The 16,798-nt window shown below is 35.8% G+C and overlaps 2 protein-coding genes across 3 annotated transcripts; one reads left to right on the forward strand and one right to left on the reverse strand.

Moving 5' to 3' along the window:
- LOC105162735 (protein DETOXIFICATION 24) lies at window positions 1-4,733 on the forward strand. 2 transcript variants are annotated; one of them, XM_011080852.3, is made up of 8 exons: window positions 1-246; window positions 1,986-2,235; window positions 2,535-3,076; window positions 3,282-3,368; window positions 3,452-3,508; window positions 3,597-3,835; window positions 4,121-4,239; window positions 4,361-4,733. In XM_011080852.3, the coding sequence occupies exons 2-8, from the start codon at window positions 1,990-1,992 to the stop codon at window positions 4,523-4,525; spliced, it is 1,455 nt and encodes a 484-aa protein (XP_011079154.1). In that variant the 5' UTR covers window positions 1-246; window positions 1,986-1,989; the 3' UTR covers window positions 4,526-4,733. The 2 variants fall into 2 exon arrangements, with proteins under 2 accessions (XP_011079154.1, XP_011079153.1); XM_011080851.3 differs by lacking the exon at window positions 1-246 and adding an exon at window positions 1,249-1,846.
- Window positions 4,734-8,939: 4,206 nt separating this feature from the next.
- Window positions 8,940-14,240, reverse strand: LOC105162734 (ELMO/CED-12 family protein). Its single transcript, XM_088880820.1, has 10 exons — window positions 13,965-14,240; window positions 13,660-13,842; window positions 13,436-13,538; window positions 12,118-12,230; window positions 11,349-11,417; window positions 11,000-11,115; window positions 10,862-10,916; window positions 10,092-10,212; window positions 9,358-9,500; window positions 8,940-9,263 (listed from the first exon to the last, which is right to left on the reverse strand). Exons 2-10 carry the CDS (start codon window positions 13,801-13,803, stop codon window positions 9,162-9,164), a joined length of 966 nt encoding a protein of 321 aa, XP_088736946.1. The 5' UTR covers window positions 13,804-13,842; window positions 13,965-14,240; the 3' UTR covers window positions 8,940-9,161.
- Window positions 14,241-16,798: the final 2,558 nt, after the last annotated feature.

Raw genomic sequence — 16,798 nt, forward strand, 5'->3', positions numbered from 1 at the left:
CACCTGTCCCTTCATTCATAGTGTTGCTGCTATGTCTATATGCATCTCCATTGTAATAATCACATCTTTATAGTGTAGAATAGTATTTCAACTCTCTCTCTCTCTCTCTCTCTCTCTCTCTCTCTCTCTTGTGGGAGAGATAAAGCGTGTCTCTTTGTCTGAGGGCAACTAACTGTTGGGAGAAATTCTAGAGGGAAGCCCTGAAACCAAGTTCTTGTAAGCCAATCGAAGGATTTGTTTTCTTGTGTAAGTCTTGTTGCTCAGCACCTTCCACTGTGTGTCTCTGTGTTTTCTGTTATTGGGTTCCAGTTTTCTTGCAAGTATTCCCTCGTCTTGGTTGTAATAACTCTGGTAGTTTTTGGGTTCAATCTTGACACAGAAGTCTGTAAATGAGAGTGTGTGCTGTGTGTTTTCTGTTTATTGTTCTGTTAGGACCTCTCACAACCTTTCCTTTTAGTAGTAGTTCCGCAATTCTGGTTTGAGGCTGTCTCCTCTCTCTCTCTCTCTCTCTTTCTGTCTCTCTCTCTGTTTCTTGCTGGATTGAAGCTTTAATCCTTAATCTTTTCACAAGATTGTTCTATTCTCATTAAGATTCATAAATGACTTTTGTCTCAAACCTGTTAAATTTCCATATTTAAATCACTTCTTTTTAGCACTGATTCATCAAACAAAGAGAAAGAAATCACTTTTAGAACTAAAAAGAACACAACTTTCCCACCTTTCTGCTCTGAGTAAAATTCTTACCCATAAGACTGTCCTATTCTCTATGCCTTGTTTACCCCTTTACCGCTATAACGATCTGCAATTTTTTATGGGACTACTGTTGATAAAAGGGTCCTTTCACATGGAATCTTTTCTAGAAAAAAACATTTCAGAAAGTGATAGCAATTTTGGGGGGTAATGGCTGAAAGAAGCCCTAGAAAGTAGAAAGTTGAATGCAGAAGAGTAGGCAGAACTCCACGTTTATACAACATAGTGCTTTGTCGGGGCCCTCAATCATAGAGCCCACCTTTCATTTCTGCAGTTTTATGGTAACAATCTTTGTTCAGATTTAGGGAAAATCTAACTCGGACTCGGCTTGGCCGAATCTAAATCAATTATACGTTAAATGCTATACGCTTTTCGTGGTTGGTGTGAAGTTTAGAGTGGGTAGTACTCGTTTGGCTCGGCCAAACCTGGTTTGGGTAAGAATTTTTTCAGATTTAAACCCGTGTTGAGGTCAAATTCTCGGATGGAATGGGTGGAACTCAGTCCATTAGTCCACTTGTTGCTATTGTTTATCAGTGGGCCAATCATGGAATGACCCTTTTGAGTCTGCTGCCAATACGTGCCGGAAGCAGTAAGAGACGTGTGAATCTCAAAGAATGATTCACCGTTGGATTTGGGATAGCATTGGTTCCGGTGGCTGATTTTATTATAATTTAATTCTTTTAAGAAATTTTGAAGAGTGTAAGTCTGTAACTTTGCTTTTGATGTTGGAAGTGTGTGGTACGAGAAAAAGAAAATGATAGCTTGGATTATATACTCAGAAACGTCGAATCTTGGAATAAGTATTTCAGTAATAGCTGGAATTCAGTTGTTTAAAGTCTTGGTTCAATTTTTGTCATCATCTGGGGAGCCCATTTTGAGTCCCCCACCTGGAAAAGGATGTCTGAATATGATTACCTGATTTGCTGCTTCAATGTCAATGAATCACTGCTACACATTTTTTTCCTTAAAAGAAAGTGCTGTAGATGTAAGAAAATTTGTGCTGAAACCGTTGCATAAGAAATGAAAGTTGTTCTGGAACTTATAAGTTAGAATATTGATGAATACACTGATTTGCGTGGAAGAATTGATGTAGAAGGTGAGGCCTTTGTGGTTATCACTTTTGCATGAGATGGGAAGAGTGGAATGAATAGAGAATCATCACAAGAAAACAAGTGTGGATTTTCAATTGTTTTTGTTATGACACTGAGTGATGTTCTGTTTGTTCGTCTCTGCAGAGCCATGGATAATGGCATGCGTGAGAAGCTGTTGAGCTCCGAAGAAAGGGAGGTAGGTGATTTGAAAGGAAGGGTTTATGACGAGTCCAAGAAAATATGGAGGGTGGCGTTGCCCGGTATCATTGCAAGAGTGGCATCATTTGGGACCATAATCGTGACACAGTCGTTTATCGGGCACATCAGTTCTGTTGATCTTGCTGGTTATGCGCTCGTTCAAACCCTTACCGTGCGCTTTGCAAATGGAGTACTGGTAAGTTGTTGCTTTACAACTTTTTTGTTCCCTCTGGTTGTAGATGAAATTCCTATTCGACGTGTGTAGAATCATCCTGCAAGAGGTATTCAGACAAATATTTAGCAGATAACATATTTTTTATGTTCATTGTTGAAGTCTAAAAGGCTGGATCGTAGGATGTCTTTTGTTTTGCAAATGAGGCGACGGTCTCGTTGAATTCAAGTCTGTTCCCACTTTGTCTATAGCTATTGCCTATACTAGTCCTCTATGAAAACTCTTGATCCATTTTTCTTTTCCTACTTGTTACATCATCGCAGATAGGAATGTCAAGCGCTACCGAAACTCTTTGCGGACAAGCATACGGTGCAAGACAGTACCATATGATGGGCGTTTATCTGCAACGATCATGGATTGTGGATTTCTTAACTCTAACCCTCTTACTCCCCCTTTTCATCTTTGGAGCACCCATTTTTAAACTATTCGGCGAGGAACCGAGCATTGTGGTATCTGCAGGATACATCTCTTGGTGGTTTATTCCTATGATCTACAACTTCGTCTTCACTTTGACAATGCAAATGTTTCTACAAGCGCAGCAGAAAAACAGTATTATAGCATGGATATCCATCGCGCAGCTCGTGATACACGTTCCCTTGTCGTGGTTATTCGTCTACCATCTGAACTGGGGAATTGACGGCGCGATGGGTGCACTGTGCATATCTTCTTGGCTGGTGGTTTTCGCTGAACTTGGATACATCATGGGAGGTTGGTGCCCTCAGACGTGGACTGGGTTCAGCTCCGCTGCTTTTAAGGATTTATTGCCCGTTATAAAGCTCTCGATTTCTTCCGGCGTTATGGTTTGGTAATCTCAAGAACTCGTTTATGTATATACTATCGTATCTTTTCATACAATGACAAACGAGTTTTTAACGTCTTGTTTTTACTATGCTCGCTTGATCACTAACCGTTAGCGCATTAGATGACGTTGCAGATGTATATAGTTGAGCGGTTGTTACTTCGGTTTACGTCTGTTCACTGTTGTAACTACTGTTGCTCTCGTGTTGCAGCTTGGAGTTGTGGTACAATTCTGTACTAGTTTTGTTGGCCGGTTACATGAGTAATGCCGAGGTTGCCATATCTGCCTTCTCTATTTGGTGAGTGTTTCTTACAACCTTGTTTAGTGTTTTCTTTGCTGTTCTACGATGATTCCTATTGACTAAGAGCCATATTCTTGCAGCCTTAACATCAACGGATGGGAATTCATGATCTGTCTTGGATTTCTCGGCGCTGCATGGTACGTAATCACAACGGTCTAATGCTTGTAGCTCGCCTTCTTTCCATCTTTTTTTTTCTTTGGTCTTCAACTGTGTTCTTGTGTGCAGCGTGCGGATTGCAAATGAGCTTGGACGAGGAGATGCTAAAGCTACAAAATTTTCTATCAAGGTCCTTATAACTACTTCGGTCGTGATTGGGGTGTTCTTTACGATTCTTTGCTTGGCCTTCGGCCACAATATCGGGTACTTGTTCACAAATGATGTCGAAGTTGCAGAGACCGTCTCGAGTCTCTCTGTGCTCCTCGCTATCTCAGTCTTGCTCAATAGCATCTATCCAGTTCTTTCAGGTCAGTTATACGTTCCGTGGTTTTGCTTTATTACATTCCCGTACTTGATCCCACATTATAAATTTCTAGTTCCAATCTCATTGAGTGAATTTCAAAATATAATGTAAGGAGAACCATCAGTCATATAATACGTAGCAAATAAAATAACACTTGCCATGTGATCGGTTATATCTGGTCACAATATTGTTTGATCCTTAAAAGATGTCCCGTTCGAGCAAAATGATTGGAAGACATTCTTGAATATATGTTCTTACACTGATGCTGGAAATTCTTGGCAAAAACCAGGGGTGGCAGTGGGAGCAGGTATGCAAGGAATAGTTGCAATCATCAACCTCTGTTGCTTCTATTTGATCGGAATACCCATCGGGGCTTTGCTCGGATACGTTGCTCATCTTCAAGTTGAGGTAAAAACCAGAACTATCTACACAAATAAATGTAAACCAAAGCTGTAGGAATCTCAGACATGCCTCTTCCTCTAGCCTAGGTTAGTCGGCTCTGATACCACTGTCGGGTTGTCTTTTACAGGGCATATGGATCGGAATGAACCTCGGAATTTTCACTCAGTCGCTTGCGCTGAGCTACATGGCATGGAAAACGGACTGGGACGAGCAGGTTAAGATAGCCTCGGAGCGTCTCCAGCGTTTTTACCTCAAATCTTCCGAGGAACCTGGTAATAATGGACATGCCTGAGAAAATGACAACCACCTGAGAAGACATTTATGCTAATGGGGTACAAAGATGTTGGGATCAGATTATATATAATTGATTTTGCTCTGGAATTTTGGTTTGTCCTCACCATATTATTACTGCATTTGATCTTTTTACTTCCCACTCCTTGTGTTGCCCTTTGCATTAACAAGTTGAAAATTCAATCGGATAAATATAGATTTTTATTCAATTTTTTTTTTTTTATATCAGTAAATTATGTGAATTTTAATTAATGACAGGTTTGGACAGAACAAATATTAGGAGTAGTAGACATAATTTCTCAAACCACACGGAATTTATGTGTAGTTATATCAAATTTTAAGAAAGAGTGATTGCTAAAATATGTATAAGCCACTAGCAAGTGCACTAGTTGTTAAATAGTATAATATGTATGAATCCGTCGAGGATTTAAATTAAATAATTACTACAACTATAACTAATCTACGATTTTTTGGACAATCGTGAATCAAGAAAATAAATCAAAATAAACGTGTCAGAGAAGATTTAAGAGTGAGAAAGATGCTAAGGTTATTGGTACACCTAATTGTTCCAATGAATGCAGAATTTACAGATTAATCTAGCAGACAATGTTTTCATACACTGAGGTTTTTCTCAAGTTAATTCAATATACTCTCTCGAGTTATACCAAAACCTATTATTATTAAAGAAATAGTGGATTTCTCCAATCTAAAACTTGTGAAAATAACACATTAAGATCTGAAAAACCTATGTAACCAGATGAATCACGTCTATGTATGTTTAGATATCGTTCCACTGACACGATGAATTACCTTGTCTACTATGTCGATTTCCTTTCCAATTCATCAACATAATTAATTAAATCTAAAAGTTGATCATGCTCTTAAATTATACAACCAAGCACGATAATATATGGAGATATGAAGACAAAACTGTAGATTAATTCAATAAAATACTCAAAACATTGTCCCACTTAGATTTTCCAAAAGCCCTAAATAAAAAGTAAATTAGTTTATCTTAACTAGATAAAACAAAAAAGAAAAGAATATAGAAAAACTCATGGAGTCGAAAGTCGACGTGTACGGTCTGTCATTCCGGCACCGAATCAACTTCTACACTTATTTTGTTGTCTTATTCTCTGTATTCAGTGGTTTTCTCCCTTTTTCTGCCCCAAAAAGAACGTCAACAACCTTCTTCCTCTCTCCTATTTAGGGTAAAAGACAATTTTCGTCCCACAGCTATAGGCCATTTTCGTTTTAGTCCCGTAAGTTTTTAGGGTTTCAATTTGGTCCCGTAAAACTGAAAAATTTGCAATTTCAGTCCAAATTTGGCCGGAAAAATTTGTGGGTCGCCGGAAAAAGTCACATGCATCGCATGTGACTTTTAAAATTGGGGGCTTGATTCTGATTGGCTGGAGAAGCTGATGTGGCGCATATGTGGCGCATACGTGGAAATTAAAAAAAAAAAACTGATGGGAAATCAAAGTTGTGAAATCCCCGCCATTCGCCGCCACCTTCTCTCTTCAATTCCGCCGCCGTTACTTGGAATTTCTAGCCACCACATATACCATTCAATTACCCATAGTAAGGAGAACAAAACCCCTCAACCAATTTTGCGATCCGACCACGATAGTGACTGGGCTTTGAAATTGACCGCCGTGGATTATTCTCGTCGATTCGCCGGCCACAGGACGACCCACGATTGCATATTGGTACCATTGGATTCGTCTCCTCACTGCGGTTCTAATGGGACCAGTCTCATCCATTTTCATCAACTAGGTGCAAAGATCCATCGTTTTGAAGATCTCAGTTGTCGTCTGCCACGACTGCACCTTCCGTCGGCGTTTTCTCCTTCGTCTGAACGAACCACCGGCTCGAAAGACCATCGTTGAACGCCTCTCGTTCTGGCGAATCTTTTGAGACCAGTCCCATCAATTTTGATCACCTCTGTGCAAAGATCCGACAAAAGTCGTCTTCCGCCTTTGCCATTCTTTTGAGATGAGTCAATTTTTTTTTTTTAATTTCCACGTATGCGCCACATATGTGCCACATCAACTTCTCCAGCCAATCAGGATCGAATCCCCAATTTTAAAAGTCACATGCATCGCATGTGACTTTTTCCGGCGACCCACAAATTTTTCCGGCCAAATTTGGACTGAAATTGCGAATTTTTCAGTTTTACGGGACCAAATTGAAACCCTAGAAACTTACGGGACTAAAACGAAAATGGCCTATAGTTGTGGGACGAAAATTGCCTTTTGCCCTCCTATTTATATTAGTTCCCTAGACGTGGTAAGAGAGGAACAGAATCATTATTTTTAGTCTAATTCTCACTCTTTTCTTCCCTATTCTCTTCCTATCATATTTCTTCCAATAGATACAAGGTAATAAGATGACTTCAAGATGACTGCACTTAATATCTTGACTGAGCAATTATGTTGAGGACTTTTCAATTTTTGCCTATATCATGTCTGATAACCCTTGATCAAGGGCAAAACTAGATTTGATTTTTTTTGTTAAACGGATTCTTGATAACTCGTGGGTAATAGGTTAAACTGACTTCGATTTTCTGTCTGCTGGATTTCTAATAACCCGTGGGTCACGGGTTATCCTTGATACGCTTTTTGCTGCATTTTAGGATTTTTCTTGCACTTGAGATGTTTCTTACAACTTGCTCTTACTTCCATGAAAGCACCTAAAAGATTAAATTACCTTTTTGGTCCCATAAAGAAGGCAAATTTTTTTATTAGTCCCATGCGTTACGGGATTTCTGTTTTGGTCCCATTTTGTTAAAAAAAGTTTTAAAGTTCCTCTACAACTTTTACTGTCAATATTTAATGGCAAAAGTGCTCAAACGTTAGTCTAATTACGTTGTCTCTATATATTTAAATATTATAATTGTTCTTTTGACTTTTTCGTCTGTTCAATCTTGAACAATACAATTTATATTTATATATATTCTCTATTTTTCTTTCAGATGAACATGAATATGCTATTACTTGAAGATTTCATCATGGAATTCCCTCCAGTAGTAATTACACTAGCGTTTGACTACTTCTACAGTTAAAACTTGACGGTAAAAATTGCGGAGGACTAACTTAAATTTTTTTTTTAATAAAATGGGACCAAAACAAAAAATCCGTAAAGCATGAGACTAATAAAAAGATGTGCCTTCTTTATGGGATCAAAAAGTAATTTAACCTCACAAATAATTAAAAAAAAAGCATCATATCACAGGAATTTATACGAGTTTACAAGAGACTAAGGCATTTTTGACATGTTTTTCACTATTTCGAGTATATTTTTTTATTCTCATCTCTTTGAAAAGATTAAAAAATTTCTTTTAAATATATTTATTTAATCATACGAAAACATTATATAAAAATTTTAATCTTTAGTAATTTAAATTAAAAGATTAACTTACAATCACAATATAAAATTTAAATATCTTAACAAATGTGGATATTAATGAAATATAAAAATTATACATTATCAAGTATATTATATAATTAGAAAATATTAAATAAATTATATTTAAATTTATTACATTATAAAAATTATACATTATTATTTTTTATTTAAAAATACCAAAAAGATATAAATCTTATACATTTTTATATACATTGATTTTTTTTTATTTTAAAAATATATTTATATTAAAATTAAATACCAAAATAGTGAACTCAATTTTATTTTTTATATTTAGATACGTATATGAAAATAAAACGTGAAACAATTATTATAAATTATAATTTATAAATTAGTTTAAATTATTATTGAAATAAAATATTTTATTAATTTATATTATTTTTTATAAATGGCATTTATATTTAAATTAGTATTTTATATATTTAAAAGAGAAAGAATCTATATATATCAGACAAATTATTAATTAAATATCTAATAATTATCTAAAATTAATTTTAATAATTAAAATATATATTTAATAATTAATTAATTTAAAAAAAAAAAAGATTGGGGCCGTCACTGTCGCCCTCTTTCTTCTATTTGGGCGATGCCGTCGTCCTCCTGATCTGGGAGCAACGTTGTCCCTTTCTGGGCGACTTCGCCATTGCTAGACGTCCCTTTTTGGGCAACGTCAACGTTGCTAGATCGGGGACTGTGGCGGGTATGGTTTTTTTTAAATATTATAATCATAAAATAATAATTTTTTTATAATTTCTAATTATTTATATATAATTAAAAAAATTATATAAGGGCATAACAATCTAAAAATTTAACACGTTATGCTTCAAAATAGAAAAGGAAGCGTATACTGAGTATTTTACCTATTTCTAAAACAGAGGGGATTTTTTTGCTGAGTTTTTAAAACACAGGAATTTTTTTCTTTTTTGGCAAATTAACCTAAAAAATAACTTGATCAATCATTTAAAATAAAGTAATGAATAAAAACTATATAATAAGAAGCAAAGGAGAAATTTATTCCTTGGGTAGGAAACTCAACCACCAAATGCAAGAAAACAGTGCTTCAAACTTTATACACAGAAATTTACAGCTTCTGGTATGAAAGCTGGTCTCACATATGGTTAATTGGAACAACAAATTCAAAGGCCAGGGGAAAAAAAATTAAAAAACAAAAGGTATTTACAAAAGTATCATGAAAGATTATACCATCAATACTATCTTCTCAGTAAATTATAAGCTGGCAAATCTCTCACTGTTGAGACATCTTCCAGTGCCATCTCGCGCTCTAGTTGTGATCTTGTTGACTTGAGAACATCCTACAAGAAAAGCATGAACAGCAATCATGTCTATTTATTTTCAATATTTGTATAAACTATGAACTCATTGTAAAAAGGGATGTATGTTTCTTACATTAAATTCCATATATGAAGCGCGCTTTGCAAGCCACTGTGCGTCCAACAACTTGAAGGCGATGCAGAAAAGGTTGTCAAAAGCCATCTCGTCTTCTCGGAGCAACTCCAGAAACCGGTGGCCAGCTAGAGTGCTAGGGTTGCCTGCAAAAATATTTCATACTTATGAAAATGACTGCTTCAAACATCTCTTGAGTAACTATTTAATGCTGATATATGCAGTTAAACAAATAAATGTAAGAAATATCTAGTTAGCCTTTTGAAGAACAAAATGCTGGAAGGAAAAATGCAAATGGATCAGTTAGGAAATATTTTTTCTACTTCAATAAAGTTTCTAAATTCAGAATTATTTAAGAACACCCATTACAGCGTCCCGCAATCACAAGGCCCCAGTGTAGCCAGACGTGACTGTTTAAGCTATGAGAAAAAGGTAGATAGACAAAGAACTTTGGTACAGATTATGGAAGGCAGTGTCTTCCTTGCAAACAGCTAAATGACAATTCCATAAAGTAGAATACAAGATAGTAAAGTTCTAATTTTAACATCAGTAAAGAGAAATTCCGTGATCATTCAAGCAATTTTTTCCTATAATCAGCTCAACTTACAAGTACCAATCTTAAGATGATGGGACATGTAATTTATTTATCCAATTTTAGTAGCACATCCGACATCTAGCAACTGATCAGAGGAGATAAAAGCAGTAGAGAATCTAATTCACAAAATACCCTTACACACCTGACTGAAGATCTAACATTTGAACCAGCATGAAGGATACATTGATGCCTGCCACAGCAAATGGATACTCCCATTCAGACCTTTTTCCGTCTCTCTTGTGCAACAAATTCTGAAATGCTTCCTATCAAAGTGATGTGCAGCAAAGAATGAAGATTGTCACACATGTCCAAAAATATCAATTTTTTTATAATCACAGCGTGGAAAATTGTCACATGTCTAAAAAGAACTCAGCGACATGTCACATATGATTCAAATCAAATGATCATAACAGATTGACAAACAAGCGAGTCATTCAGCAGTACAGCTCCTTTATACGAATAGTACATGATCTCCGATCACTAAGTAAACTTGCACCGAGAAGAACACTGGTGGCATCATTAGTCTAACCAGGAAGCAATATTCGAACTACTCCTATTCATTCATGACAAATTTTTAGAGTCCTGCTTTTGAGAATATTATATAGAATGGCATCATTCAACTCCCTCTTCTCCCTTGCTTGCCACCAAATAAAGCCCCTTCCATTCAGTTCCTTACGAAGTATTCCACTTTAAATTGCTTCGCCCATTATGATTCTATGCTTTCTGAATATTGCAAGATTATCTTATAGCAAGCCACACAAGAAGAGAGCTTAAATAAAGGACAACATTTCACCATGAATCCCTTATAGACATACATTCTTCTTAGGGAGAACATTTCTATTTTCTTAGAATCTGGCAATGCCAATTGTAATAAAAATCATGTAAATGCAGGAGAGAGAAAGAAATACAAACCGGATATGTCTTAGCAAAGAAGATCAAATTCTCCAATGATATGAATCCGCCACCCCTAAATGATTGTTCATAAATTTCCAAATAAGTTCCAATCTACATAGTTGTATTTCAATTAGCCAATCACTTATCAGCACACACCTGAAATCTGTAGAAGGATCAGATCCCTGCCAACCCATCTCTTTCCAAACCTCTGACTTAAGAGATGGGAGTTTTCTATCAGGATAAGATAACCTCCAAAGTTGTCTAAGAGCATCCTGCCAAGAAAACATGGACCACTGATGCATGAATAAAGACATCCAAATAAAGAGCGAGGAAGTTTATCATTTGGGTCAAGTATATGCCACTATTCCAAAATATTACCGACTTTGTCATAATTCATCCTTTGGAAAGGACATCTGATTATACAATGTCCAAATTATATCGGTACAAGTACAAAATATCCCAAATGAAAAGTATAACTTTTTGAAAAATGGAGGCAGATACATACTTGATGCTCTGAAGAGCTGCCATCAAAAGGGACTGACAGTCTCTGCTTTAAATTTCTCAGCCGTGCTTCCTATTGCCAAGCCAACTCAAGAATAAAAAACAATTGCTGGTATAAACAGTGAAAGCTAAGACAGAAGATAGGGGAAAGTAGAAAGTATATGTAACAAGTAAAGAGCAAAAATAGCATTAACTGAGCTACTAAGCATTTTATTAACAACGACCAATACAATCATTAATCCATCAGAAACAGGTACATAGATCCATACAGCCTAAGCATTTGACTGGGTTTAAAAATTATCCTTCAGTGTTAACTACAGACGGACATGTAAAAATTCAAACAGATCCATATGTTATAACACAATTCCTTCAAATTTCTGTATGAATCTGACAAGAACTTCAGCTTCATATGGTATCTCTGCATCACTCTAACCAGATTACTCTTTTTGAGGCTCACAAGCCTAGTGTTTAACTTATGTCACCATTGAATGTGGTGAAACTATCAATTTTAAAGAGGTAGCCATCACATATCTTGTCTTTAGCTGATAACAGCATTTGTCAATCATGAATAGAGCTTTGATATCATCAAACCAACGTGCCCCATATCATGTGTCAATGAATCGTGTTCTTTTAACCAACCTCTTACAGAGGAAATAAAATTAGATATCGGGACAATGAACAACTAAATTCCTCAGCACAAGGCAGAAAAAGACAAAATTAAAAGGCAGCAAGACATCTTCTTGGAGATGGCCTACGAAATTGCTGAAAGATACCTGCAAGGGACTAAGTAAAACAGGTGGAAGGTTGCTGTTTGCTCCATTTTGAGTGCCCGCGATAAATGGTATAATTCTTCCAAACAGAGACCCAGATCCAAGAACAATATTTGCTGCAAAAGGAAAAGATAATGACCAGTTAACTAGTTAATATTTATAAGAAGTATCAGGAGTCTACATGAAACAAGTCAACAAACCAATAATGATGCTACAGGAACATATTAAATTATTACTCCCCCACACACTATATGTTTAAAAAAACTGTATGCTCCTGTCCTGAGATGTTTATCTTCACGACTCAATCAACATTTTATCAAGCCTAATGGTCAGTGTATACCTTCAAATTTAAAAGATCTTCCTTTATGTCTTCAGCTCTAGAACTGACCTAGATCCTACTTTTCTCTATGTCTGCAACTCCTAAATTGAAAAGGTTGACTACTGATGCTTCTTTTAAGTTAGTTAAATATCTAATTACAAACTAAAGCCAAAAACTTTGCTACTTGGATCTTGAATTTAAGATAAAAGCCACTAACCATCTCCACTTTCAGACCAAAACTTAGATTCATTTTCTATTTCAGTCTTACAAATTTTTTATAACATCAAAAGATTATTTGAAGGGAAATACTCAAAGAGACAATGCACTATGGAAGTGTGTGACTTGAACTATTGATTGGTTTGTGTAGATGTTGGTACACTGAAATTCACAACCAAATTTGTCTTTGTTCCGACCGACATGGAACCGGCCCCTATACCTAACATAGGCTTGGTTCGCCTTAAGAGAATCTTTTCTATGATCAGATCGGAATATACAATACGAAACTAACTCAAGCAATTTACTCCAAATATGCGTCATGAAGAAAATGTAAATTTGATCTAATTTCATGAAAAGCATCAGCCTAATAACATCAGTGGACAATATTATTGAATGTATCAGTCAGTTAAAAGTCATGAAAATGTGAATACGATGATTCATTTGCTAACATACACAGAAAATGCAGGATTATGATGCAAAGTTGACCATTATTTTAGGATTGGAAAATTTTATTGCACTTGTATTTCCAAGTACTCTAAATATCTGAGTGCCCAATAACATGAAAAACAAAAAAACCAAATTTCCTTGGTGGGTTACAGTCATGCTTCACAATCAGAAAATGAGTAGACCGTACTTAAACCATCTTCTCAAGGAAAATCAACTATAATTTTCCAAAGGAAGCCACATTCCAGTAAATTATCAGTACAGAACACATAAGCAAATAATTTTTTCTTGTCTTTTCTCTTCAACAGAAAATCAAGAAACAAAATTGCAGTAAATACCAACCTAACCATTGTGCCCACTGCGCGATTACATTAGAAAAGAGCAGCGACCAATGCAGGCGCACTTTACTTCGTTCATCATCCAAAATACCCAAGAGTGCTTGCTCCTTCCACACCAAAAATCATACCAATATATATAAGAATAAGATATATTCAACTCACAAGAGAAAACAAATCAAAGTGGTCAAATTTAGACGCAAAATTTCATACTTCTCAAAAATAAAATACCTCAGCGTGCCTATTATAATCGTAATCCCCATAACCAAGTAACGGCTCGTTTAACGAATCGAATCTCGAAGTCTCGTACCGATCATATCTTCCTCCATCAACATCTCCATGATGGAGCCTTCTTCTCAACGTACCGGAGCTCATCAAGAACGGAATTCAAGATTCACCAAGAACAGCGTCGTCCTGCGCCGAAGCAAAACTGTGATCAAACCCTAAACTAAAACTCCCATCCAAAAAACCCATAAAAACGAAAAACCCAAGATTTCAAACCAAAAAAAAGAAGAAAGAAAATCAAGATCACATACGAGTATAATCAGACTACAAAGAAACAAGGAGATGCTCCGCAACACCGCAAAAACCTCGAATAAATAGTAATCAGCAAAACCTGTTGTTTTTTTTTTAATCAATTTTTCTCCTCTTCTTGCGCTGGGTTTTGCTCTCTCTCACGCTTCCTACTCTACTTCCTTTCTTCAGAATTAAGGAAGAGTAGCCATTAATATTTCATTCCAAGAACGTTGACAAACTGCTCAAGAAGTCCTCTTTCCCTTTTTTCTTGCATTTTACGAGAAACTTCAACTTCAGTTCAGCAAAAGGCTCAGAGTTGAAACGTACTAATATGAATATGGGCCTCCTATCAGGCCCATTTATACTGGTCCAAGTAATCCCAATCTTGGGTACCAGGCTTGGGCTGCTGAACTTTACTGGACTGGGTCCACATCCCCATCCCACCTGGGCCTTTAAACTCGAATTAAACGAGAGACGCTGACATAAGCAAAAAGAGTATAAATTTTTAATTTTACCCATCATTTAACATTTTTATGTATATTTTTGTACTTATACAGAAATAAATAATATATATATATATATATACTGAAATTAACATCATTATATTTTTTTTCATCACAAGTACAAAGTCATTACATAAAAAATGTTAAATAAGAGGTAAAATTTGAAGTTTATGCCGTTCTTTTTTGCTATATCAACATTTTTCTTTCAAATTCTTACAAAAAAGGGATCATGCGTAAACAGTGAATTTTTCGAAGGTGGTGTAAGTATAATTCAAAATTTTTTTGAGAGAAAATATAATCTCGTATTTTTTATGGGATCTAAGTGTAATTAACCTTAACTTTTTTAACATAACTCAATTTTAAAGAATCTCGTACAAGCTTTTGTGAATAGCATTAGATCAAGTGGTTAGGGGTGTGCAACTTTTTGATAAATCAATGGAACTGAAAATTCGACTTAAACCCCTACCGACTGTGGAAACGATTGCAAGGGTGGGCGACAAAACACTTATTCCAAGCCCGGCGGTTCGTCCTACAATACCGACTTACATGATGGGCTGTTTTGAACTACTGGACGGACTGATGGAGATGGTAAGGTTCACTGGATTGCATGGGAACGCTTGTGCAGCAAGACGGAGGAGGGTGGCTTGGCAATCAGACGGCTGAAGGAGTATAACATCGCGATGCTGGCGGATTGCTACACCGCCGAACAACACTCTGCATCGGCGACGCTATTTCCCATTCGAGGCGAAATTAGGGAGTTCCCCATCCTTCACACAGGAATAGGATGTCTATTTCGATTGTTGGAGTCCCCTGGCTACCTCGACCACATGAGCATGAGGTACTGAGTATGGGTAAACGACAGATTCAAGTATTGGGCGATCAAGATCCTTAGAGCTGGGATGAGCAGATAGGATAGCAATGCTTGATTTTGTGTTCTTGTGCTTTTCTAACTTTCTGTGGTTGCTCTAGGTTTTGTGCTTCGGATTGCTCTATTCACTAACTTTTATACATAATAATAACACTTTTAATCATGAAAGTTGGTGATTTTATCAAAATATGCAAATTAAATAGATTAATATGGGTAGCAAAATACCAACTTCGTGAATCTTATATAGCTTGAATTATATACAAATTTCGTTTTTAGATATGTCTTGTAGCGACAAACAACCGGATTTGACATCTGTGAATAGATCTGACGTTTGCGTATGTATCTGATCGTCTTTTCGATCTAATGATTTTTCGTCCGTCAAGAAAAAGAACTATCTAACAAGTTGTTACACGTGACTTTTTTTAAGTTTATGGATTCCCTATTTATAATAGAGTCATAGAGACTTATAACTCACTGATACAACCCAAGTTCTAGTTGGGCTTGAGGGGTAGGAAGTTGAGATTTGCACGAAGCTTATCACTGACAAAGCTACCCAGTTATTGGATTAGTATTGTTAGAAGGATTTTAAATAGGGATAATTATATTTACACCTCTTGATTAATGCCCCTTGATTTATAAGTTGTTTATACAAATCACCCCTATTTTTTAGATGATTACACTTACACCCATCAAAATAACAATATCACTAACACAAACCACTCATTAATTTTTTGAAAAATTACACACATACCCCTAAAAACTTTAGCATCATTACACAAACTACCTATATTTTGTTGCTGTTAGAGGTAGTTTCTGTAACTATGCAAAAGGGGTGAATAGCAATTTACCCCCTTGTGATATTAAAAATGAGCACATTATCCCCCTATAAAAAAATATCGCAATTTACCTCTTTGTACTTTTTAAAATGAAGCAATTTACCTCCTTATGTAGGGAGGTCAATTGCTTCATTTTAAATATTATAGGGGGTAAATTATTGTATTTTAAAAATTACAGGAAGGTACATCGCTATTTATTTTTTTATAAAAAGGTAATTTGCTCATTTACGATATCACAAGGGAGTTGCTTGCATTTTTCCCTATGCAAAATACAGAAGTAGTTTGTATAAACAAACCATAAGTTAGGGGGTGTAAATGTAATTCTCCCTTTTAAATATTTAGGCCGAGTTGAATATATTAGGCCATCTATTAATGTTAGGATAATTAGTTGTAAGAAGTGTCTACAATAGGACATTGATTTTTATTTTTTTTAATAAAACTAAAATAAAAACAAATCCATCAAAAAAGAAGGAACCAAAATTTTCATTTCCAAAAAATTCTCCTTTTAAAAAAATAAAAAAGGTAGTTGGAAAGTCAAAATAGTCTCACACCCAATTCATACAATGTCATGGTCTTTTTGTTACTTTGTTAAGGGACAATAGAGACAAATTAAACCATAAAAAAGAGGGCAAAATCGTCCACCCAAA

Source organism: Sesamum indicum, linkage group LG5, assembly GCF_026168435.1.
Source record: "Sesamum indicum cultivar Baizhima isolate 11 linkage group LG5, ASM2616843v1, whole genome shotgun sequence".
Classification (NCBI taxonomy): domain Eukaryota; kingdom Viridiplantae; phylum Streptophyta; class Magnoliopsida; order Lamiales; family Pedaliaceae; genus Sesamum; species Sesamum indicum.

Bases quoted from the DNA above. Each gene is read 5' to 3' on its own strand.
- LOC105162735 (XM_011080852.3), top strand. From the start codon at position 1,990: ATGGATAATGGCATGCGTGAGAAGCTGTTGAGCTCCGAAGAAAGGGAG. The intron at 3,836-4,120 runs GTCAGTTATACG...GGCAAAAACCAG, and splicing joins CATCTATCCAGTTCTTTCAG to GGGTGGCAGTGGGAGCAGGT. The intron at 4,240-4,360 runs GTAAAAACCAGA...TGTCTTTTACAG, and splicing joins TTGCTCATCTTCAAGTTGAG to GGCATATGGATCGGAATGAA.
- LOC105162734 (XM_088880820.1), bottom strand. From the start codon at position 13,803: ATGAGCTCCGGTACGTTGAGAAGAAGGCTCCATCATGGAGATGTTGAT. The intron at 10,917-10,999 runs GTGTGTGCTGAT...ACAATCATTTAG, and splicing joins GATCCTTCTACAGATTTCAG to GGGTGGCGGATTCATATCAT. The intron at 9,501-10,091 runs GTGTGTAAGGGT...ATATTTTTGCAG, and splicing joins AATGTTAGATCTTCAGTCAG to GCAACCCTAGCACTCTAGCT.